We start from the raw sequence: 26,645 nt of genomic DNA, 5'->3' as shown, positions 1-26,645 counted from the left end.
AAACTCAAGAATTCGAGGACTAAGGGCCGATAAGTGAACTCATGCATGTTGAACATGGTTGAAAAACCAAATATTTCAAAGAGCGCCTCAGTTTGATGATAAATGCCTAGTTTCCTTAATGTCTCATGGCACATGAATTTACACTACAAAAAGAATTAAAACAGGCGACTGATTTTGGCGACTGAAATCAGTCGCCAAAATCAATTTGGCGACTGAAATCAGTCGCCAAACGTCAGTCGCGGACCTTAGTCGCCTTTTTTAGCTTTGGCGACTAAAGTCGGTCGCCAAATTTAGCGATCGACAAATCGATCGCCAAATACCAAAAATGGCGATCGAAAGGGTAGTCGCCAATTTGGCGATCGATACTAAGGTGGTAGTCGCCAAATGGCGATCAAATGCGATCGCCAAATGCTTTGATTCGATCGCCATTTTTGGGTGACGTAGCCAATTTGATCGAGGCAATTTGGCGATTTATGATTTGGCGACTATAAATCGATCGCCAATTTGGCGACTACCTTAATATCAGTCGCCAAATTGGCGACTGACTTGCAGTCGCCAAATCAGTAATCAGTCGCCAAAGCTACTGTAAGTTTTGGTGGATTTTTTCGTTTTCATTGCTAGCCAAAAATTTACAACCTGCATACAAACCGATGTTCCACAACACCATACATCCCATTTCAACACACACAACACCATACATTTCAACCCAACACCTCCCAATTTCTCAAACTTCATTTCATATATTGAAAATGAAAGTTTTACAAGCTAAACTATTCTAAATGTTCAAGTCTAAATGTTCAAGTCTTACAAGCTTACATGCTAAAATCATCTTACTTGAAGCCAACACCGCTCCACTCCCCCATGTGGACCATGCGGATCATTTGGATCGTAGTTGGATCTAGGTCCGGGGTTACAACCTTGCCACCAATCGTCAAACATTTCCATTCTTTCCTTCATTTTCCGGAATTCTTCATCACGTTTGGCAAGTTCTTCATCACGTTTGGCATCACGTTCATCACGCTCTCTTATTTGACTTTGAAGTTGACTAATAATTCCCTACCGATACGTGTTGCTGGGAATTGTTGAAGTCGATCTCCTACGCGTTTTCTCATAGAAAGCCGGTGTTGAACTTCCGGTACCATACACATTCCCTTTCTTGAAGCCATCCACCAACTTATACCATATGTCATTATCCGGAGTTTCTGGATTGGCGGCTTTTTCTTGTTCAAATGCTTCCTACAATATTAAACAAATGGTTGTAAGTTAATATGGTAACCACCTTATATACGACATTTTAAAAGAGAGTAAATTAACAAAAATTAAGTGTTACGGAAACTTACATATAATTGCTTGTCTTTTGGCTTAGTCCAAATTCTAACCCCTTTGTGGTCAACCCTGGAATGCGTGTCCAGAAACAGTTCTGGTACCGACGCAATCGGCTGTGACTTCTTCTTTCCTCTCTGAATGAAAAAAAAAAAACATACATGTTAGAAAATCAACAAAAAATGTAACATAAAATAAACATGTTGCATTGAAAACAAAAAAAAAGTGTGAAATAATAGACAAACTTACCCCCAACATACGATTCCAGAACGATCGTGAACCCGCGAAATGAGTAGGCTCGTTCACGGCGTCTTCCTTTCCTCCTCTTTTGTTGAGGGATGCTTGCTTAGACTTCTTCTGAAAAGCGGGAGTTTTGGTATGCTTTATTAAGCCTTCATACTTGTCACCTGCAATTACACATATGAAATCATAACTAATAAGTTCTTGATATTATTTATAATATAAGAGAGTATATACTAATTAATACAAATAACAAAACAAGTTAATTAAATACCTTTCATGTGCTCTGGTTCCTTTGGGCGCCTAACTACCTTCCAAATCACGTCCCGATATCGTCGAGTACCGACTTCCTCGTACCTGATACGGACATTCCGTTCTTGAGACGGTGACCAAGCATATGATTGCTACAAAAAAAAAGCGATAAAATTTCATATTAGTATTTATAAAAGTATAACCTTGGTTATTAAAACAAAGAATTACGGAAAATATGTACCCGAAAGTTATTGAACCACGCATCTCTTTGTGCTTGAGAAGCTTGTGTCCACGATGTAGGAATTGGACCCACGAAATTAGTCTTCGTGCTTTTCGTGACACCTCGTATCACGCAATCGTCCATAAACCTGCATTTATTTTGAACATGTAAAATTACAAACAATTATTATTTTAAAAAAAAAATACAAAAAAAAAAAATAGTAGACTAATAAAGAATAAAACTTACCATAATCCCGCCGGCTCAAGAATCATCTTATGATCCGAAGTGTACCGTATCGGCACCCGTGGCTCGTCGGTAGCGTCGCCTCCTCACCGTCACCGTCACCGCTCGTCTCGCATCGGATCCTCCTGCACAAACTCCTCCTCCTGCTCCGGACGCGTACTCTGTCCTCCTCCCGAGCCGCCTCCACGCTTCCTACCTCGACCTGCTCCAGCCATCTCGATAATACAAATAAAAATTAACACAAATAATGATAAATGAAAATTATACAGACTTCTAAATTTTAATAATTTACTCTTGAGGAATACAAAATTATACCAATTTAATCATCTTCATCTTCAAACCCCTCGTCCTCATCCTCATCCTCTTCCTCATCGTCATCATCATCATCATAATCATCTTCATCTCCAAACCCCTCGTCCTTCCTCCTTTTCTCCTCCTCCCTTCTCCTCCTCACCTCATCTTCCCCCCTCCTCTCCTCCTCTTCTTCCCTTCTCTCCTCCTCCTCCTCCTCCGCCTCATCCTCCCCCATCAGTCTCTCTTCCACATCATAAAATTCTTCCTCTTCCATGTCTTCACCATCTTTATTCTCATGTTCATAGTTGATTTCATCGGGTGGAGACAAAAGTGTTTCATTTGAAACGTTTTCTTCTTGGAAAAAAGTTGTATCAACTTGTTTCGGAGGGGCATCAAGCACCTCTTTACCTTTTGTGAAAGCTTTCTTGTTCTTCCTATGTGGATTTCCCTCTCGTAAGAAGCATCTATGACAATCAAACCAGCTTATTTTCTTGCTATTGGGAAGCCAAAATGCTTTACTTTCCTCCATGCAACAAGGACATGCTTTTTGTCCTTGTGTAGTCCACCCAGATAGCATACCATAGGCGGGAAAATCATTTATTGTCCACAAAAGGGAAGCTTTAAGTTGAAAATTTTGTTTTTTAGACACATCATAAGTTTCCACCCCAACTTCCCACAAATATTTCAACTCCTCCACCAATGGTTGTAAATAAACATCCAAATTACGTTTCGGGCTTTTTGGTCTGGGAACAATAAGTGACAAGAAGATAAATGGTCTTTTCATACATAACCAAGGTGGTAAGTTGTATGGTGTGACCATAACGGGCCAACAAGAATACTTCCTCCCAAAATTACCGAAAGGATCAAATCCATCCGTACACAAGCCAAGTCGTACATTGCGGGGTTCCTTGGCAAAATCAGGATACATCTGATCAAATCGTTTCCATTCTTCCCCATCACTAGGATGACTCATCTTCCCCGGAGCACGTGGGTTTTCTTTGTGCCATCACATTTGTTCGGCAATGTTTTTGGTGGCATAGATTCTTTGAAGTCTTGGTGCGAGAGGAAAGTAAAACAATTGGTTACATGCTATTGGTTTCTTACTCTTTTTGGCCCTCTTACTACCGTTGCCTTTTTTCAACACCAAAACTGTATCTCCTTCACTTGTCTCATATCTATCCGCCCCACAACCTTTACATTTGTCAAGCAAAGCATCATCTTTCCAAAATAGCATACATCCTTCAGGACATGCATCAATCTTTTCATGCGGTAACTGAAGACCTTTAACTACTTTTTTGGTAGTATAGAAACTTCGGGTCATGATATTATTATCGGGGAAAGATTCCTCAAGGAACGAGGCAATGCCATCAACAGCAACAAATGGCATATTGAACTCACATTTCAAGGTAATTAGCCTAGAAGCGGCTTGTAACAATGTCATTCTGCTTCCTTCATACAAGGGTTTTTCTGAGGCTTTTAACATGTCAAGAAAGGCTTTTGCTTGTGGGTGTGGCGGTTGTTCTTCTGAAATAGTTGTATGGTCATCACTATTAAAAATAGTGGAATCCATAGCATCAACAACCATCTCTCTATATGGGTTCTCATCATTTTGTATTTGTTGGGTGTGAGTTTGTTCATGAATTGGAGAATATGCTTCTCCATGTGAAATCCAATTGTAATAATTTGGCTTAAACCCGTTTATAATGAGATGTTCTTCTACTACAATGTCAAGCTGGTATTTCAGGTTTTTGCATTTGGCACAAGGGCACCTAAGTTTTTTGTCTACCAAGTCATATTCATCTTGTTGTTTAGCAAATTCAATAAACTCGCTAACACCCTTTATAAATCTAGCGGTAGGACGTCTTTTCTTATTGGAATGGTCTAATCTTCCTTCATACATCCATGAACGTTCCAATCTCTTCATTTTAATCTAAAGAAGACCCCAAAGAAATTTAAACATTTTTAAAAAATAACAATAATATTAAATACAAAATTTAAACATTATACTCCACATTATACAATAAACATATGAAAACAATATATAAATATTGTCAATAAGTAATCCATCTTCGAATGGGGTCCTTATCACTCCAACCTAAACCCGTCAATGTACGTTTCAAGTCACTAGCAAACACACTTGTAATTTATTAATGAGGAAAAAATTCGGCAATTTCCCTTGATTCTCCAAATACACATATACATGTATTCGGAGAACATTAAAGGGATCGCCACCAAACTCATTCCTCATTAATAAATCACAAGTACGTGTTTACTACCTAAATGACTTGAAACGTACAAAGACAGTCCCAAAATGGGGACTATTCAAGAATTACTCCTAATGAGTAATTCTTGAACGGGTACTAAGTCAACATCAAATCAAACAACAACACAATCAAGTACTAAATTAATTAAGTCAATCAATAGCCCAATTCAACCACATAGTAAAGGCTTCTATCCTAAAGTCCGTAACATAATTTGAACTAAAATTAGTAAATTTAAAAAGTAACTGGTAAGAGGAGGTTACCTAATCAAGTAAAAGCAAAAATGAAAAGAAAACAAGAAGCAACAAATATCACAGCGTGCGGTGGTGCCTAGCAAATGGTGACAACCCTGAAAAGAGAAAAGAAAAACAAAAATAACAAGGTTATTCTACCTCAATTCATCAATAACATGAATTATCAAACTAAATTTATCAAAATCAAGTCCTAAAGAAGGTTCTACTTAGCTAATAGATAATTTCTCTTAATCCAAAAGACGGTTCCACTTAGCTAATTCCATTAATGCAAAGGACGGTTTCACTTAGCTTAACATTAATAATAATAAGGCGGTTTAATTAGTAATAATAATAATAATAATAATAATAATAATAATAATAATAACAATAATAATAATAATACTAATACTAATAATAATACTAATACTAATAATAATAACAATAATAATAATAATACTAATACTAATAATAATACTAATACTAAACCCTTCCCCCACCGCCACCACCCACGGCCACCCTTCCCCCACCGCCACCCTTCCCCCACCGCCACCCTTCCCCCACGGCCGACCAAACCCCCACCCATAACCCTAAACCTAAACACAAACCCCCTTAATCATTCCCTTTTAATTCAAACACAAATTAAACTAAATCTAACTACAAATTAATCTAACATACTAACTACAAATAAATCTAACAAACTAACCACAAATTAATCAAACTAACTACAAATTAATCTAACAAATTAAACAAATTAAACTGAAATTAAACAAAAAAAAACTAACCTAATTAAAGAGAGTGATGGAGGCAATGAGAACGGTGGTCACGGTGGTGGAAGTGGTGGAAGTGGTGGTGTGGTTGTGTGGTTGTTGTCGTCGCCTTTCGCCCGCTGCTTCCTCTCTCTCTCTTTTTTTTTTTTTTTTTTTTGTTTCGAAAGAGTAAAGCAGGAGAGAGGACTGACCGTTTTCTATAAAAAAAATTGGCGACTGAAGAGCCATTTGGCGACTGCATTTCAGTCACCAAATTTGGCGACTGCACATATATCCGTCGCCAAATTTTAATACTCGGTCGCCAAATTGATTCCCTTTTTAAAAATTGACAGCCTGGTTTCTACTTACAAAATTGGCGACTGATTGTCAATTTGGCGACTGAGTTTCAGTCGCCAAATTGGCGACTATATCTAATTCAGTCGCCAAATTGAAAGTTTCAGTCGCCAAGTTTGATTCCTTTTTTGAAAAAGTCAGTCGCCATATTGGCGACTAATTTCAGTCGCCAATTTAAAAATCAGTCGCCAATTTGGCGACTACTTATTTCAGTCGCCAAATTTCGGTCGCCTGTTTCAGATTTTCTTGTAGTGTTAGTAAGAAGAATATTCTTACCAAGGAGACGATGAATGAGGAGTCTTTGGACATCATTGACGATTTCTATGTTGGAGAACTCATTATGTCTTGGGAGATCAACTATTTCTTCATTATCTCTCCTCAATTTGTTGAGGTGAGATGTTCAGGAGCTTCCAATTACTCTTGTTCTTCTTCTTTCTCTAGACAAGGACCCTCTTGATCTCATATTTAAAAGTAGATCTTGAAGTTTTGCTTGTTAAAGATGAAGATATTCTTTATAATTGAGATCCTTATTGAAACCCTAGGTTTTGGGGGTTTTTAATTTAGAGAGGTGAATGTGTGCTTTTTGTGTGAATTGAGTCATATGGGAGGGGATTTTATGTTTTATAAGGGAAGGAAGGATGAGGTGTCATAAAATGGCTGGTGGGTAGGAGAAAGTATATGTCGAAAATAGAAGATCATTACGGGAGGGAGACGCGCGGGTTTTGCTCAGGACGGGCGGATCCGTGCTTCGCAGAAAACAAATAAGAGCAGCTGGACGGGCGGATCGAGCTCAGGACGCTCGGATTCTCAGTAAGTGCACTCTGGAATTTCCAACCTGTGTTGGGACGCGCGGATTTTGCTCAGGACGAGCGGATCTTTGTTAGGGACGCTCGGCTTCGCTTGAGGACGTGCAGATTTACAAACAGCGTGAAATCATTATTTTGAAGCATGTCAGGACGCTCGGATCTTCCTCAAGACGGGCGGCTCAGGGCCTGGGACGAGCGTCCTCAATGTGATATGCTCTGATTTTGTAACAGAATGTTTTCTTTAATTCCAGCACTCCCAAGACCCGCGTCCTGAGGCCAAGACGCTCGGGTTACTCCCTGGGATGCCCGGATCATCTGTAGTTCCCACGGGTTCAGGTCTGCCCGTGGGGTTTCCTTCTTTTTGTTCTTCTTCCTCCTTATTTGATAAGAGTGCTTCCCCACACTTGAATTACTAAATCCTTCATTCATCAAAAGAGTTAGTAACACTCCCTCACCGACTCTCATGTCGAAAATAATGCTTTTATGTAAGTGCAATAAAGTTAAAAATACAAGTGATAAGAGTTAGTATATTTAGAAATAGTGGTTTGGAGAGGATTCCACCAAACTCTCTCTTTGATGGTCTTTTCATGGTGGGAGAGGCTCGAGGCGGATGACCTCAACTTTTCCGATGAATGCTCCTTCATAATATGGCTTCAACCTTTGGCCGTTGACTTTGAACTTGTTTCCATCTTCCGACTTTATTTCGAAGTCGCAATATTTTCCTACTTCGGTGATTACATAGGGCCCCATATCATCCATCTTGAATTTAACTTCCTGGGAAAGATTCGATATTGAGAGTTAAATAGAAGGACTTTGTCTCCCTTGTGCAAAGTTTTTTGCTTGATTCTCTTGTCATGAAGCAACTTTGTCCTCTCCTTGTAGATCTTTGCATTTTCGTAGGATTGTAGTCGGAATTCCTCCAACTATTGAATTTCCATTATCCTCTTTTGACCACTTAACTTGAGGTCAAGGTTGAGAGCTTTGATTGCCCAAAAAGCTTTGTACTCCAATTCGATTGGCAAATGGCATGCCTTTCCATAGACTAGCTTGTAAGGGGAGGCTCCTATGGGAGTCTTATAGGCCGTCCTAGAAGCCCAAAGAGTATCATCAAGCTTCATACTCCAATCCTTTCGAGTCTTGTTAACAACCTTCTTAAGAATTTGTTTGATTTCTCTATTCAAACTTCAACTTGACCGCTTGTTTGAGGATGATATCCCAAACCGGTTCTATGTTGAACACCATATTTTGTCAAAAGAGAGGTGAGCTTCTTTTCATGAAAGTGTGTTCCTCCATCACTAATGATTGCTCTAGGGACTCCGAATCTTGGAAAGATTACTTTCTTGAGAAGCTTAGTAACCGTTTTGGAATCATCGGTTGGAGTAGCAATTGCTTCTACCCACTTTGATACATAATCGACGCCTACAAGAATGTACTTGTTTCCTTGAGATGATACAAATGGTCCTTGGTAGTCAATTCCTCATACATCGAAAATTTCTACTTCCAATATTCCTCGTTGTGACATCTCATTTCTCCAAGAAATGTTCCCGGTTCTTTGGCAAGGATCACAATGGAGAATAAATTCTCGAGCGTCTTCAAACATGGTAGGCCAAAAGAAACCCGATTGAAGTACTGTACCAATTGTTCTTCGTGCTCCATGGTGTCCTCCATAAGGTAATGAATGACATCCTTCTAAAACACCATGAACTTCCCATTGGGGTATGCATCTTCGGTAAAGTCCATCACTACATTCCTTGTAAAGATTTGGATCATCCCAAAAATATCTCTTCAGTTCAAACAAGAATCTCTTTCTTTGAGTATAGTTCAAGTTCAGAGGAAGAACTCCTCCAACAATATAATTAGCATAGTCGGCAAACAACGGTGTGGTGTGCCTCTCGAGTTGTGAATGTATGGCCATCAAGATATCATTGGGGAAAGAATCATTGATCGGTGTCTCTCCCTCATTATTGTGGAATTGAATTTTTGACAAGTGATCCGCTACCACATTCTCGGCCCCCTTCTTGTCTCTTATCTGCAAATCAAATTCTTGGAGTAGCAAAATCCATCTCAACAATCTTGGTTTTGCTTCTTTTTAATCAAGAGATGTCTAAGAGCACGATGATCCGAGAAAAAAATCACTTTTGATCCAAACAAATAGGAATGGAACTTGTTTAGTGCATGGACAATGGCAAGGAGTTCCTTCTCGGCAGTATCATAGTTCACTTGGGTGGCATCAAGAGTCTTGCTTATGTAATAGATAGCATGCAAGGCTTTTCCTACCCGTTGGCCAAGAACCGATCCAATGGCGTAGTTACTCGCATCGCACATGATCTCAAATGGTAGTTCCCAATTTGGTGGTTGGATGATCGGTGCCGAGATCAATGCTTCCTTGATTCTATTAAAGGCTTCAACACACTCATTAGTGAAATGGAATTGGGCATCTTTAAGCAAATTGAGTGAGGGGTTTCGCGATTTTTGAGAAATCTTTTATGAAACGGTGATAGAAACCCGCGTGACCGAGAAAGCTCCTCACTCCTCTAACATTCACGGGAGGTGGGGGTTTCTCTATCACCTCAATTTTGGCTTTATCAACATCGATGCCCTTTTCTGAGATTAAATGACCCAAAACAATACCTTCATTGACCATAAAGTGACACTTTTTCCAATTCAAGACAAGGCTAACATATCACATTTTTGTAATACAAGAGAAAGGTTATGCAAACAAGAGTCTAAATATTTTCCATAAACGCTAAAATCATCCATAAAAACTTCCATTATGGTTTCTAGATAGTCGGAGAAGACACACATCATGCATCTTTGGAAAGTAGCGGGGGCATTACATTGTCCGAAAGGCATTCTCCTATATGCAAAAGTACCGTAGGGACATGTGAAATTAGTCTTGTGTTGGTCATCCGGGTGTATCGGGATTTGGAAGAATCCCGAGTACCCGTCAAGGTAGTAAAAGAATTTGTTAGAGGCTAACCTCTCAAGCGTTTGGTCAATGAATGGTAGGGGGAAATGATCTTTTCTTGTTGCGGAATTCAATTTACGATAGTCAATAGATATACGCCAACCAGTGATCTTCCTTGTGGGTATTAGCTCGTTCTTATCATTTGTCACCATCGTGGCACCTCCTTTCCTGGGTACCACTTGAACGGGGCTAACCCACAAAGAATCCGATATAGGATATATGATTCCCGCATCAAGTAGTTTCATAACCTCCGCTTTTACAACTTCTTGCATATGGGGATTTAGTCTCCTTTGGGCTTGGATGGTAGGTCTATGGTTTTCTTCTAGATGCATTCTATGCATGGAAAAAATGGGGCTTATCCCCTTGAGGTCAACTAGACTATAACCTATAGCCCTTTCATGTTCTTTTAATACATCAATCAAACTTTCCAATTGATTCTCATCAAGTTTTTCATTAACAATCACGGGTTTGGTTTTAGATTCATCAAGGTAAGCATACTTCAAATTTGGGGGAAGGGGTTTTAGAGTTGAAGTTTGTACCTCACTTTCTACCATTGAATGTTCACTAAGGACATGCTCCTTCTCCATTATACATTCCATTCTCATGGCATATTCGACTTGTTCCTCAAGCTCCTCATACTCAAATTCCATAACATATTCGTCTAGCTCTTCGGCTTATATGATATGATTATTGGTTACTTGTTCTTCTTTTAGTGGATTGTGATGCTTCCTCGAGAATGTTATTTATCAACATGGATTGCTCATAGGTGAGATCTTTGTTGGCTAGAGCGGCTTTTAGGAGATCTACTTCCAATTACCAAAGCTTGTTTTTGGCCTCACTTGCTTCTAAGGCTTGCAATGCTTGCAAAGGGTCTTTTATGAGAGTAGTACTCATATGGTCCTCTACACAACAATCTATAATATCCATCTTGCAAAGTACACTAAGAGTAAAAGGTGAGAATTACCTTGAGGAAGTGCTCTTCCTCAAGGTAAAGAAATACACAACTAAAAACAATTAATGAAAATCAAATCAATTTAACACGGTCCCCGGCAACGGCGCCATTTTTGGTTCGGATTTAAAACTCGTCGTCAAAAGCTACCAACCAAAACAATATTTATAACTTCACAAACTACTCTTAGTAAAGAGGTAAGAAAAGGTCGGATCCCAAGGGACGGGTATTGATGTAGGATTCTCAATTACAAGTAGCTATGTCTAAGGGTGTCATAATTTGGGTTGAGGTGATGTGTAATCTAAACTAATCAACAAGATGAAAGTAAAGTAATTAAAGAGGCTGTAAACAATTGATTAAAGGCACTAGGGTGTCATGGGTTCATAGGGGATTCATGGGAGTTGATCATACAAACATGTTCTCAATTATATAGCAAGCACTTATTATTGTGATGGGATCGAGTTAGTGTATATCTTACAATCCCTAAGAAGGTTTGGGTCCCGGAGCCGAATCGATTAGATTGTACAACACATACAAGTCAACTTAATCCTTCCTATTCAACTATATGCATGGTCTAATGAGGCTCGAGTTGGTTTATAAGCTTACAAGTCTCATTGAAAAGATAGGTGATGGGTAAAAAATGCAAGCATTCATAGGCTCGCATTTCATCAAACATAACATGTGCATAAGTTGAAATCATAACAACCAAGCAATTTAACTATGAAAACATATTAGATTAAGCATGAATCAATCACCATGTTTGTTTCCCCTAATTCCCCATTAACCCTAGCTAAGGAAACTACTCACTCATGATCAAGTTTAGCATGCTAATAAAGTTGTCAATCATACTAAGAAAGCAAAACATGATGAATAAATGAAAGTGACTAACAATAATTATACAATATTAAGAGAGAATTATACCTTTGAAGATGATTCCAAATAATAAAGCAAAGAATAATAGAAGTACTTGATGGTTGATAGAAGCTCGTCAATCCTCTAAATAAACCCAAATAATCTTCTAATTACCCAAAATAAAGGAAGAACAATAGAGAAATAAAGGAAAGATTAAGATGTGATTAATATTGAGAAATGTATTACAACTAAATTAAGATGATTAAGAATTGATTAAGAGAGCATAAGAATTGATTATTGAATGATGCTAATCTAGGTAGTACAAAGGGGTATTTATACTAAACATTAGGTACAAGTATTAGGGTTACTAAGGGCTTATATGACTATTAATACCCTAAGAAAAGTTGAGAAAATGCAACTCCCGAGGGAAATGAGCGCATCCTCTTGCTAGTCCTGCCTCGGTCCAGTTGTCCCGTAGTATGGCACGGGCTGTTCTGCCTTATGATCCGCTCGGATCCTAGGGAAGACGCTGGGCTCCTGGCGCTGCAATCCGCTCATCTTGGGAACAAGCCGCTCGGACCCTGTTGCTCTCAGCCGCTTGGATCGTTCTTGATCCGCTCAGTTTCCTGGTCAGAGAGCTTCTATTCTTTTGCTCCGTAACAATCCGCAAAGATCATGTCGGGGATGCAAGGATCCTTTCGTCATTGTCCATTTCACTTTATTATCTATTTAGGCCTCTAGTGTTGGTCTTCTCTTTGATGCTTGGTCATTAGATACGATCAATTTAGCTCCATTTCCCCTCATGGATGCAAGGTTACCAATCCTTTCCTACCAAGGAGATAAAACCTCAAAGAATATGCAAAATGGGAAACTAAAGATAGTAAATGACCCAAATAAGTGCTATAAAGCATAGGGAAGAGGTTAATTCGGGGACTAAATGTGCTCAAATATGAGTCACATCACAAAGTGGTATCAGAGCGATGGTTTTGGAGCCTAACCAATGAACCAATGAACTAGGATGAGTCAAAATTAAAATGAACCCAGTTTGAGTTTTAGAGGGTTTGTGACAAGCTTGGGAGACGTCTCAAGGTTGGGTACTTGCCCTCTTGACTCGAGTCGGTCACTACGCGTGGGTAATGGGACGTGTTGGGTGCATGTGATTGTTGCATACTTCTCGATTGATGTGGTAGGATTTTGTTTGCTTGGTGATGTCGTACATGATAATTTTCTCAATAATGGTAGACTTTTGAGAAAGGTACGTGGGATGTATAAGAGTAAGTATACGTGTTAAGTACCGTCATACGTGTGTCGTATGTAATGCTTATGTCTATATTTTCTCCGGTGCTTACGTATAGGAACATCTGAATGTTGGAATATGTGTCCTCCGACTATAATGCGATCACAACTGTTGATCATGTTGATCACATGTTTAAGTCTCATTTTAAACAATACAATTGGGAAGTAATATTTTACAGTCAACTGGTCCACACATATAGGTAATGATTGGCTGACTAGAGTTTGACATTACTGTCGTGCGACGGTGGTGATCAGTTGATCCCCTTAGGTCATACCTAAAGGGTAACACACTTAATTGATCATTTAATTGATCGTATGACGATACGGGTCAATTAAATTTACGTATCTCATTATAATCTGATTAAATAAGATACGGTCTAAGTAATCGAATTGATTCATTACTTAGATGAAATTATTGTTTAAGGAAACAATTGCATTTGAATGAATAAATTATTATAAATACAAGTTATTATGATTTATGATTGGTAAAATAGTTTGGTACAAGTAATTATGAATTACTAAGTCAATTTTTGTATATGACGTATTTTTATTAATACGTTGATTTTTAATATGTTAAAAATACATAACAATTTTATGTGACATGTGACATATGACATATGACAAATTGACATTTTGACAAAGATAAAATGGAGTCCATTTTATCCATATGTACCGAAATTAAGGGGAGTATTAGGATAAAATTGTGTTGATTATGTTAGTGGTAAACATAATCATTTCCCTAATATACTAGCCATACAACCTAGTGGTCATTGTGAAGACAAACTCATGCATGCATTGGCTCCCTTCTCTTCCCCTCTTACCCGGTTTTTCATGAGGCAAAGCCAAGGGTTTTTGCCTTATAATTTATCATATACACTAGAATAACTTTTAGTGTATTAGCTCATTCATTCATTCATCTAAAAAATAAGAAGTTTTAGAAAGATAAACACCTTCCTCTTCCTTCTCTCTTGACCGGATTATAGAGAGACCAAAATATTATTTTGGGTCAATTTTACACTAAATTAATATTATTCTAGTAATCATAATATTAATTTGATTAAGAGTTTTCCTTGGGTATTTTACTTTGGGAGGGATTCTACACTTGAATCCTAGTTCATCCTTTAAGGAAAGCTCAAGAACAAGAGAGTAGGAGAACTCTCTTGTGCCCAGATAAACCGAAATACCAATGTAAGATGATGATTTCTTCTTTAATTGATTATTGTTTGCATGCATAAGATCACCACTTTATTTTATGACTAAATGAACATATAACATATTTGAATATGTTTAGTATATAGATATAGATTTCTAACAAGCGGTATCAAGAGCCTTGGTTGTTTGCATGCAAATCGGTTATAGTTTTTCCGAGTTATACGATTAACATATAAAACTTGTAAATTTGTGTTATTATGAAATATCACGAAATAAATTTATGCATGTTAAGTTTCTGGTCCTAAAATGTTTTTAGGATATTTTGGTTATTTTATGGATTTTTATTGTTCATCTTATAATGTAATGGCATTAAAAATGTGATTTTATGATTAAAATGTCATTTTCGGACTAAAATTAGCTAAACTTCGAATTTTCCAGTGATTTTTGGATATGTTATCACATATATTATTTTGAGATGACCTGTAAAATTTCATAATTTTTGGACTTCTTATGCTCGAAATATGGATTTTTCATTTTTAAAATCGGATTTAGATGAAAAATAGGTTAATATGAGATAAATTTCGAATCTGGTCATAGAAATTTAGTATGTTGTCACATGCAATTTTACAAGATGTGTGTAAAATAATGGGCTATATTGAAGTCTTTATGCATGATTTATGGATTTTTGATGAAAAATAGCATAAATAGTGAATTAATTAGTAAATATTAGTAAAACATACTCCATGACTAAGGAAAAATGTCATATGTTGCATTTTATTATCCATTTCAGATCTAAAATTGAAAAGTTGATGAATATAATTTTTCTCATGTTTTTATGATTTTTATTGATAAATCCGATAAACCGCAACATAGTTTTTCCAATAATTTCGAAATTTTAACCTATGTTTTTGAACATTATGAGTGTCATGGTATTTTTCCAGAATTTTCATGAGTTTAAATTTCAAATTTTTGAATTTATTTGAATTTTTGTGATTTATTTGAAGTTTATAGCATTTTTAGTGTAATTTTAAGTCCATTAATGAACAATTTAAGAAATATGAGTTAATTATGGTCAAATAGTTAGTGAAGACTAATTTTGAGTCCTAAGGTGTTAGGGTAATTAACTTGTGCATAAATATGAATTTATGTAATTTTTGTGATTATAAAACATTGAATCACGCAAATACGTAAAAACCGTGTAATATACGATATTGGCTACTTAAAGGCGATTTAGCATAAAATTGGGCATGTTCATACATATTATAATGCTGCATTTTATTTATGATTGTCATAATTTTATTTTATGTAATTTTTGAATTATGTAATTTTACTTAGTATGGCCTTAGTTTTTTAAATTGGTATTACCCGAAATTGTATAATAGGAAATTATGTAATTTGTTATGTAATTTTATTTATTCCAGAGATACTTGAAGACGGTGTCATTCAAGAAGGCGATACATAAAGACGGTGTTACCTCGAGATGCGTGCCATAACCGAAGTTCAAGGGACCAATGGAGTTGGTTTCCGAATATGTAATAGTTAATTAGATTTTCTATTTTAGGAAGGCCATACTAGGATTTATTTTATGCTTTGCATTTTATTTATATGTTGCATGCATCGCTAAATCGCCATAACTAAAACATGCATTGTCTTTTTTATCGAGTTTATCGACTGTGTCAATTAGAATTATCATAGTTCACCGCTTTAGTTCACTTAAAACGTGATAGATAATAAATTGACATGACCTCTCGCTAAAACAATCAATTGAGACATAGCCTTACCAAATAGTAGAAACCATGAAAACCTATTTCGCGAGGGAGTGCACTCGGCTACCCCGGGGTACAAACCTTGTTACGTAGGGGAAGTGGGTGATAAATGTCTATCCACCGAATTCATGTTGATGAGGGTTTTATCGGCTACCCCGTGCCCAAGTTAATATGGGTTTGGATCATGGACACATTTATTCGAAAATTGGATTGAACTCAACAAAAGTTTTTGATAAGGGTTTCATCGGCTACCCCGTGCCCTTGTCGGATGTGTTTTGGGCTATAGATAAACATTAGAGTAATTCTATCGACCAAGACTTCTAAAAGTAGAATCGATTAAAAGGTTAATCCGCCAAGTTATATTGATAAGGGTTTCATCGGCTACCCCGTGCCTAAGTTGATATGAATTTGGGTCTTGGAATCATTTATCTAGTTGGGTAGAAGTCACTAGAAAAATGATAATAAAACTTGTTTAAATTAATTTTACGAGTATTATTATTAAAACGACATATGTTTTATTCCTTCTATTTTTTGTTTTGTAGACCGCTCTTATTTCTCATAACAAATGGCAAATCCAAACACCAACGCCACGCCTCTCACTAATACTTCATGGCTCCGATCCTTCATGGATCGATGTAAACTTGAAAAGAATGGGTCAAATTTCTCCGATTGGGATGCCCAACTCAAATTAGCCGCCCAAGGTGACGACAAGCTTCGTTACCTAACCGAGGCCTCTCCACCCGAACCTACCACTAGGTCGACCGCCGCCACTAGGGAAGCATATGAGGCTTACCATAAGGAGTCCGCGGCAATGAAAAATGTGTTGATCTTTGTGATGGAGGCGGATCTCCAAAGGAGAGCCTTTAAGATGGGCACCGCTAATGAAATCTACTCCAAGCTTGTGACAATGTTTTCACAAACTCCGCGGATCGTCCAATATGAGGCGGCCGCGGCATTCTTTGATCTCAACTTCAAAGAGGGCCAAAAAGTTAGCCCTCATGTGCTCAAATTAATGGAGCTAGTCGAGACCTTGAAAATTCAAAAGGTTGAAATCCCCAAAGAAATCATCGTAGATAGGATTCTACACTCCTTATCCAAAGTCAAGGCATATGTTCAATTCCGGGTGAATTTTAACATGCAAGACAAGTACGTGTCTCTTGAAGAGTTGCACAAGTTACTTGTGCAAGCCGAAAGGGACATGGGGTTAAATGTGAACCCACCTAAGGATGTGCTTAACATTAGCACCAAAAGCAAGGGGAAGTTCAAGAAGAATGGGAGGAAGGGTAAGAAACAAGCTCCCACTTTCACCAAAGCTAAGACTTATGAAGCTAGCACTTCAAAAATCAAGAAGGGTCCTCTTGATAAATGCCATTATTGTAATGGTATTGGACATTGGAAAAAAATTGTTCCAAATAGCTTGGTGATATTAAGGCTGGAAAGATCATTCCAGTAGGTAAATGACTATACTTTCTTTTATGTTTCTATTTCAACTATGGTATTGTGATATAAAGTTGTGATAATGTATACCCTTTTCATTGTAAATAGGGCCTCCACCAAGCAAAGACAAGGGAAAAGAAAAGCAAGCTTGAGAAACCATCAAGTAGCTAGGAATAGCTTTCATGGAGCTTTGCTTTTTATTGTCTTATTTTAATTATGTTTTGGATTTTAGAACCTTTTGATTTCCGTGTTCGACATGGAAATGTATTTTGGATAATTGGTTGTATTTTGGATAATGGTGGCTTGGTTTGCAACCTAAGTCACCCGTTTTATCATTTTATCCTTGTTCTAAAATTCGTATTTAAATGCTTGCTCTTAGAAACATATGATTATTCACTTAAAGTGATCTAATATACAACTATAATTATGAGATTCATTATATGTCCACATGCTTAAGGCTTGTGTATGATCATTTATAAAGTAATTTTGAGTCTATGAACTCTCTTAAAGGAATGTCAATCACCAAGTGCACTTACAAAAATATAAAACTATTAGTCAACCTATGAGATAGTCCTCCTCATACATCAAATTTCATTATTTGTGTCTCATAAGCTATCTTTGAATCTATAGTGTATTCATTATAAAGATAGAGTGGGAGAAAATGAAGACACAAAGACACAAAGAACAAGAACACCAAGATAAATTTATGTACTTGTGTAAATGAGATCTACGCAAGGGAGAATGATTTGAATAAAGGTATATCTATTTATATAGTATACCCAATAGATGTGATCTATGGTCTCGAATAGATCTACATGACATAAGAGACCAAGTGAAATAATCAAAAGAATATTTTCTCAAGATTATTACACGAGGAGACCAAAAGAAAGTTTTGGAAGAAAAATGACTAATGTAAAGTCTTAACAAGAGTTTTGACTAGTTTATGATAAATTTTGACCAATAGTTTCAATATTGATATTTACTTAAGAGCCTAAATGAATCAAAGTAACATCCTAGGATATAAACGAGATTTATAACTAGAAATTACACGGATTGATATACCGATATCTTCAATAGCTAAGTTTTAACCACACTAATGTCATTACTTAACCTCATTATGAAAATTAATTTGTTAAACCTCCTTCCGAAAAGGGTATTTTGAAGGACGTGTACTAGATATTATTTATATTTAAATAATGACATTGCTACGCATCATTATGATATGAATGTGTTAGAGATTAAAAATCTCTTTCCATAAGGTTAAAAATGAGACCACTTCAAAATAGGTATTTTGAAAGGATATAATGGGAACATATATGGTTTTATCTCAAACAAAGCAATAAATTTCAATTCTTGAAATGTCTCAATTGAGTAGTCAATTGCGAATCAAGTAGGAGTTAGAAATTATCATGTGAAGACATGGAATTTAGTGGGAGTAATCATCTTATAAAAGTTTATAACTCATCACTCATTGTAGAATGACGAGCTAATACCTTCCTTCACAGAGGAAGATTTGAGTTTTCAATTCTGGATGAAAATGGACCATGATGAATCCAACTACATCATGAGATGTTGGATAAGTATTGAGAGATACACATCGAATCAACGAGAAACGTAGGTTATTCATTTAAATGAAAATGGAATTGCCATTAGCAGTCATGGTCGTTCCTTGAACCTAAATATAGTTGATGACATGATTAAAAGATACTAATGTTTCCGCCATTAGAATAATCATGCACATGTCTAATTATGAATCATATGCATAAGAGCATGATGAATCATTGGTAAGCCATAGTAGAAACGTCATGAATTCTCGAGGAGAATCCGATCAGCGATTTCGGTGTTTGACAGAATACTCTGTTATGTGTCAAGAGGTTGCACATATTAAAGAAAATCCGAACACGCGTGAAGATTTATGAAAATCCTAAACTTTTCAAGCTAAAAGGAGAAATAGGAAGTTTGGAAAGATACTTAGTTGAATAAGAAGTTGCTCAAAACTAATCTTTCCTAATATGCTAGGACTTGTGAGAAGTGCTAGGCTAATCATCTTGACAAATTGTTGCAAGACTCTACAAAATATATACCTAGTGCATTGTGTGTGGATGGAGTACTTGATCAGTACAGGTTATATCATTCATCACAAATTCGTTTGTTATGTGATAATCGACAAGGAAGCTCTTTCAAGATAAAGAACCGAAACCAAGGTTGGGAACCTTGATGTGTACTTGGTAAGGTTCATGCTATGAGAGATAACATGAATGTAAAGGAAAATACGATTAAGAAGTTTGAACACATGGACACGTGACATGTTAAACTTCTATTGCAATCAACAAGTGTTTACACACTTACGATATGCATCACAAGGTTGTAATATGGTATTGACTACCCGAGTGTGATGTCGACATTTGTCGTTTGAGTTATTATTAACTCACCTTATACTTGGTTACATCCAAACGGGTTGTAGAGACATTTGAACCCCGTTTAAGTGAACACGGATTAGCATTGTATTTGCCCATAGTTACTTACGTGAGGTGACGTCTCGAAGTGACTAGAGTGTGATGCGATTGATGGCAAGTTCAAGTGCCATAGAGTCATGTGAGATGACTAGTCGATCACATAGGCAGACTGTTTGGAACATTTTGTCGGGCCTTATGACCACTTATAGAGTTCTGGCAAAATTTATATAGCCTGGTCGTGGCGAGAGCTACTATAGTATTCTAATGAGTCGATTCTTTTGAGTAAACACTATTCGCCTAAGATGGCATAGTTTCAGATTAACTTTGATTTGTGTTACTACGACCTTCGTAAATGGGGTCAAATGGGCATATTTTGGGTTATGATGGTTGTGGCTATTCAAAGGGAATGAGTGCGATAGGAATTGTCCACGCCTAGTCAGGGTTATAACAATATCTCAGGGCCACTCGAGGAGTAATGAACTGGAAATGCGTGGCCACGCTCGGAATGTATCCATGGTGGATAAATCCGGTCAATCAGTTATTCTCCAGATCGAGGAAACCATTCTCGATATGATCACTTGCAAGTACGACCTGAAAGACACCTTGCATTGAGTGGGAGATAGTAATAGGACAAGAGAATTGGTGACGCACACTTGTCGAGGACAAGTGGGAGATTGTTGGAATATGTGTCCTCCGACAATAATGCGATCACAATTGTTGATCATGATGATCACATGTTTAAGTCTCATTTTAAAGAATACAATTGGGAAGTAATATTTTACATTCAACTGGTCCACACATATCGGTAATGATTGGCTGACTAGAGTTTGACATTACTGTCGTGCGACGGTGGTGATCAATTGATCCCCTTAGGTCATACCTAAAGGGTAACACACTTAATTGATCATTTAATTGATCGTATGACGATACGGGTCAATTAAATTACTTAAAATTGACGGACGATTTTGGAAGTAAAATTTACGTATCTCATTATAATCTGATTAAATAAGATACGAACTAAGTAATCGAATTGTTTCATTACTTAGATGAAATTATTGTTTAAGGAAACAATTGCATTTGAATGAATAAATTATTATAAATACAAGTTATTGTGATTTATAATTGGTAAAATATTTTGGTACAAGTAATTATGAATTACTAAGTCGATTTTTGTATATTACGTATTTTTATTAATACGTTGATTTTTAATATGTTAAAAATACATAACAATTTTATGTGACATGTGACATGTGACATATGACAAATTGACATTTTGACAAAGATAAAATGGAGTCCATTTTATCCATATGTACCAAAATTAAGGGGAGTATTAGGATAATATTGTGTTGATTATGTTAGTGGTAAACATAATCATTTCCCTAATATACTAGCCATGCAACCTAGTGGCCATTGTGAAGACAAACTCATGCATGCATTGGCTCCCTTCTCTTCCCCTCTTACCCGGTTTTTCATGAGGCAAAGCCAAGGGTTTTTGCCTTATAATTTATCATATACAGTAGAATAACTTTTAGTTTATTGGCTCATTCATTCATTCATCTAAAAAATAAGAAGTTTTAGAAAGATAAACACCTTCCTCTTCCTTCTCTCTTGACCGAATTATAGAGAGGCCAAAATATTATTTTGGGTCAATTTTACACTAAATTAATATTATTCTAGTAATCATAATATTAATTTGATTAAGAGTTTGCCTTGGGTATTTTACTTTGGGAGGGATTCTACACTTGAATCCTAGTTCATCCTTTAAGGAAAGCTCAAGAACAAGAGAGTAGGAGAACTCTCTTGTGCCCATATAAACCGAAATACCAATGTAAGATGACGATTTCTTCTTTAATTGATTATTGTTTGCATGCATAAGATCACCACTTAATTTTATGACTAAATTAACATATAACATATTTGAATATGTTGAGTATATAGATATAGATTTCTAACAGTGAATATGGTTATATGTGGACTTGTGTGAGTTAGAATGGGTAAATAGCCCTTATGTGATGTTGTCGGCCAAGTGAAGAGAGGAACTCAGTCGACTAGATAGCACTCGACCGAGTGCCCCTCCCACTCGATCGAGTGGATGCCTTTCCAAAATCAAAAGAGCTCCTGTAAGTTGCCACACTCGACCAAGTAAAGGTCTCACTCGATCGAGTGTGTCCTACTCGACCGAGTATTATGGCCACTCAACCGAGATGATTATGGGAGAATTCTGGAAACATTCTGATTGTTGTGACAGTCGATCGAGTGAAGGATTCACTCGACCGAGTGTATTGCACTCGACCGAGCTGTGAGACCACTCGATCGAGTGGACCCCTGGGGATTTTGGGAAACCTTCTTATTGTTGAGACACTCGATCGAGTGAGACACCACTCGACCGAGTGACTTTCCTCACTCGACCGAGTGGACTTGGATAGTGGTCAATACGCATTAGCTTGTGTTTTAAGGCATGTATTGACTTTTGTTATGCTTATTGAGGAGACAATATGCCGAGACCCAGTGCAAGGACTCCTTCCCCTCCACCTCGCGTGTCCGAGGAGGAAATGGAGCGGCTCATTGCTCAAAATGAGGCCCTAACCGAAGCTCTTAGGAATGTCACTCGAGAGAGAGATGCGGCAATGGATGCCTCGGCCGTAAGCACCGCCATCTCATGCCACCGCCCCACCAAGTACCTTGGGTTGGGGGAGCCTTGCCTCTTTAGCGATTGGGTAAGAGAGATGGAGAACGTGTTCGAGGTGGTGTGGTGCCTGGAAGAGCTTAAGGTGGAGCAAGCCGCATTCTACTTGGGAGGACTTGTGGAAGGCTGGTGGTACAAGGAGCGGGAAGCTATGAGGAACTTCTATGAAGAGAGGGGTGAAGCCGCCATCCGTTGGGCCGATTTCAAGATGGATATAAGGAATGAGTTCATCCTCGAGCACGTGAGGTGCAAGCTTCGAGCGAAATTCGACCGGTTCATTATGATCAATGCTATGACCGTGCAAGACTACTATATCTGCTTTTGTGAGCTCGCTACTTATGTGGAGGACCTTCACCTCAGCCAATCTCATTTGGCTCTCAAGTTTGAGGGAGGTTTGACCATCAAGCTCTTGGAGAAGCTCCCACCCGAGATTTGTCTAGCGTGAAAGAAGTCTATGCTAGAGCTGGTAACGCGGAGAGGCTACTCGGTGTCACCAAGGATGCTAAGCAGAGGTCCGGGGAGAAAAGAGAGAATGAAGGTGAAGGAGGGTATCAACCCAAGAAGATTACTTTTAACCAATCCAAGTCATACTCGGGAGGAGCACAAGAAAATAGCTTTGGTGGGACAAGCAACTATGGGAATAGGGCCACTGGTGAAGGAGGAGGGTTAAGGTGCTATAATTGTGGTGACCTCGGTCACAAAAGAGTGGAATGCACTAGTGCTCAAAAGGGACATAGCCGGAGATTTGGGCAAGGAAACTCTTTTTACACCCCTTCCCAAAGCGGGGCAAGCAACCGGAACTCGGGGTCTTGGAATAACCCAAGGAATGCAAATCCCAACTTCAATGGTGGAAACAATCGAGAGAACTTCAACCGGGGAACCCCATCAAGGGCAACAAGCTATGCGGACGGTAATACTTCCGGGAATAGGCCAACTCAATTGGCTAGCACGGTCCAAGGAGCACCCAAGACTAGTGGCAAACTCTTTGCCATGGACAAGAGGAGTACTGAGGAAGACGCTCACGTTGTATCCGATACATTTCTTGTTAACTCTCGCCCATGCTTTGTTTTATTTGACTCAGGTGCCATACATTCTTTCGTGTCTAGGAGTTGTGTACCGACCCTAGGATTGGGGGAGGGCGAACAAGCTAAGGATGATGTGACCTTACCTTCGGGGGAGTCTATTACATGTTCAAGGATTTATAAAGAAGTACCCATCTTAATTCACAAAACAAATTTCCCGGTAGACCTTTTTGAATTTCCTTTGGAGGGGTTTGAGATAATTCTAGGACTGGATTGGTTGAGTAAACACAAAGATAACATAGATTGATACCAAAAGAATATTGCTTTGAAAGGACCTAAGGGTACTAGGGTGTCATACAAAGGTTACCTAGTCAAGCCTAAGGTAAAACTAGTTTCGGTGATGACCCTAAAGACTTGCCTAAAGAAGAAGTGCCCAATGATCTTATGATATGTGTGGGATACTAGTGTGGAGGGGCCTCAAGCTAGGGACATACCAGTGATGGAGGAATTTGAGGATGTATTTCCGGAGAAATTGCCCGGATTACCTCCACCGAGATAAGTGGTGTTCGGAGTGGACTTGAAACCGGGTGCGGGACCAATTTCTAAGGCCCCATACCAGATGGGTCCAAAGGAGCTAGAAGAATTCAAGAAACAACTTTGGAAATTAGCGAACAAAGGTTACATTAGACCGAGTGTTTCATCTTGGGGAGCACCGGTTCTATTTGTAATGAAGAATGATGGAACGTTGAAAATGTTCATTGATTAGGGAGTTTAACAATGATACCGTCAAAAACAAACACCCTCTACCAAGGTTGATGACTAGTTTGACCAACTTAGTGGAGCCGGAGTGTTTTCAAATATTTACCTACGTTCAGGCTATCACCAATTGAAGATCAAAGATGAGGACATCCCAAAGACCGATTTTAGATCAAGATATATGAGTTTGTTGTAATGCCGTTTGGACTAACAAATGCACTGGCCGCTTTCATGGATCTTATGAATAGGATGTTTAGTCCGTACTTGGATAAGTTCGTAGTAGTATTCATAGATGATATCTTGGTCTACTCCAAGACCAAAGAGGAGCATGAAGAGCACCTAAGGCTAGTATTGCAAACCTTGAGGGAGCACCAACTTTATGCAAAGCTTAGTAAGTGCGAGTTTTGGCTAGAGAAATTGGCTTTCTTGGTCCAAATCATATCTAAAGAAGGGGTTGCCGTGGATCCCACCAAGATTGAGGCCGTGTCTAGGTGGGTAACACCCAAGAATGTGGCAGAGGTTAGAAGCTTCTTAGGTCTAGTCGGGTACTATCGTCGGTTTGTGAAAGACTTCCCAAATATTGCAAGACGTTTGACATCGCTAATGAAGAAGGAGAGCCGATTCAAGTGGGACGGGAGTTATGAGACGGCCTTCTTAACTCTAAAAGGAGTGCCGAACCACGGCCCCGATCCTAGCCTTGCCGGAAGGAAGTGAGAATTTTGAGGTTTACACCAATGCATCAAAGAATGGCTTGGGGTGTGTGCTTATGCAAAATGGTAGGGTCATAGCCTATGCATCAAGACAATTGAAGACGCATGAGGAGAATTACCCAACTTACGACTTAGAATTGGGAGCCATTGTTTTTGCATTGAAGATTTGGAGGCATTACTTATATGGAACTACCTTTAAGGTGTTTTCCGACTACAAAAGTTTGAAGTACATCTACAACCAAAATGAGTTAAATATGAGGCAAAGGAGATGGATTGAGGTAATTTTGGATTATGAAATGGAGATACTTACCATGAAGGGAAAGCTAACGTGGTGGCCGATGCCTTGAGTAAGAAGTCGGTGAAATCCTTGTGTACTGCCTTGTCAATGCTAAGGTTTAAGGAAGAAGTGAGAAAGATGGGTATCCATATGATATGGAAAGGGGAAGCAATGGGTGATTTGACCTTAAAGCCCGAGTTATATGATGAAATACGGAGACGGCAAGCTAATGATACGAAGATTCAAGAATGGAAGGGAGCACTAGAAAAAGGAGAGCCCTCCCGATTCGAGTTGTACATGGATGCAAGTCTAAGGTTCAAAGTGAGGTGGTGTGTACTGAATGAGAATGAACTTAAGAATGAGATTATGAATGAAGCGCACAACACGCTCTATTCGGTGCACCTGGGTGGTGACAAGTTGTACAAGGACGACCTTAAGAAAACGTTTTAGTGACCGAATATGAAAATGGAGGTAGCGGAGTTTATGGCAAGGTGTTTGACTTGCCAAAGAGTAAAGGGGGAGCACAAGAGACCGCAAAGAAAGGTTCAACCTTTGGATGTGCCAGAATGGAAATGGGAGTCAATCTCCATGGACTTTATAGTGGGCATACCGAGGACTAAAAAAGGGAAAAATATGATTTGGGTTATAGTGGATAGACTAACCAAGTCGGCCCACTTCATTCCAATGAAGGATACTTGGAGCAAGGTACAACTAGCTAATGCATATTGCAAGTATGTGGTCAAGTTTCATGGATTCCCAAAAGACATTGTTTCGGATCGAGATTCGCGGTTCATCTCTAGGTTTTGGCAAGAGCGTCAAAGCTCCTTGGGTACTCAATTGAAACTGAGCACGACCTTCCACCCCGCGACGGACGGACAAACGGAAAGGATAATTCAAACGTTGGAAGATATGTTAAGGGCTTGTGTTCTAGAATTTGGAGGTTCATGGGAAGAAAGGTTACACTTGATCGAATTCTCCTACAACAATAGCTATCATACTAGCATTGGTATTGCCCCCATTTGAGGCTTTTTAGTGGAGGAAATACCAAAGCCCGATATGTTGGGACGATAGTACCGAAGCCGTGATTTTAGGGCCCCAAATGATCCAAGATATGGTTGATCAAGTCCGTGTAATCCGTGAGAAGATGAGAGCCGCACAAGATAGGGAAAAGAGCTACGCCGACTTGAGGAAAAGTGACATAGAATTTGTGGTAGGAGACAAGGTACTACTCAATGTTTCACCCATGAGAGGAGTCATGAGATTTGGAAAAAGGGGCAAGTTGAGCCAAAAGTTCATTGGCCCCTATGAAATCTTGGATAGAATCGGGGAAGTGGCCTATCGCTTAA

The 26,645-nt window shown here is 38.3% G+C and overlaps 1 protein-coding gene across 1 annotated transcript; it reads right to left on the bottom strand.

The window, feature by feature from the left end:
• Positions 1 to 1,056: 1,056 nt before the first annotated feature.
• On the bottom strand, positions 1,057 to 1,964 carry LOC141631075 (uncharacterized). The gene is made up of 4 exons (XM_074443796.1): positions 1,838 to 1,964; positions 1,573 to 1,730; positions 1,341 to 1,460; positions 1,057 to 1,236 (listed from the first exon to the last, which is right to left on the bottom strand). The coding sequence occupies exons 1-4, from the start codon at positions 1,842 to 1,844 to the stop codon at positions 1,057 to 1,059; spliced, it is 465 nt and encodes a 154-aa protein (XP_074299897.1). The 5' UTR covers positions 1,845 to 1,964.
• Between the last annotated feature and the right edge of the window lie 24,681 nt (positions 1,965 to 26,645).

This window comes from Silene latifolia, chromosome Y, assembly GCF_048544455.1.
Source record: "Silene latifolia isolate original U9 population chromosome Y, ASM4854445v1, whole genome shotgun sequence".
Lineage (NCBI taxonomy): Eukaryota > Viridiplantae > Streptophyta > Magnoliopsida > Caryophyllales > Caryophyllaceae > Silene > Silene latifolia.
This window is presented reverse-complemented; position numbering and strand designations above follow the sequence as displayed.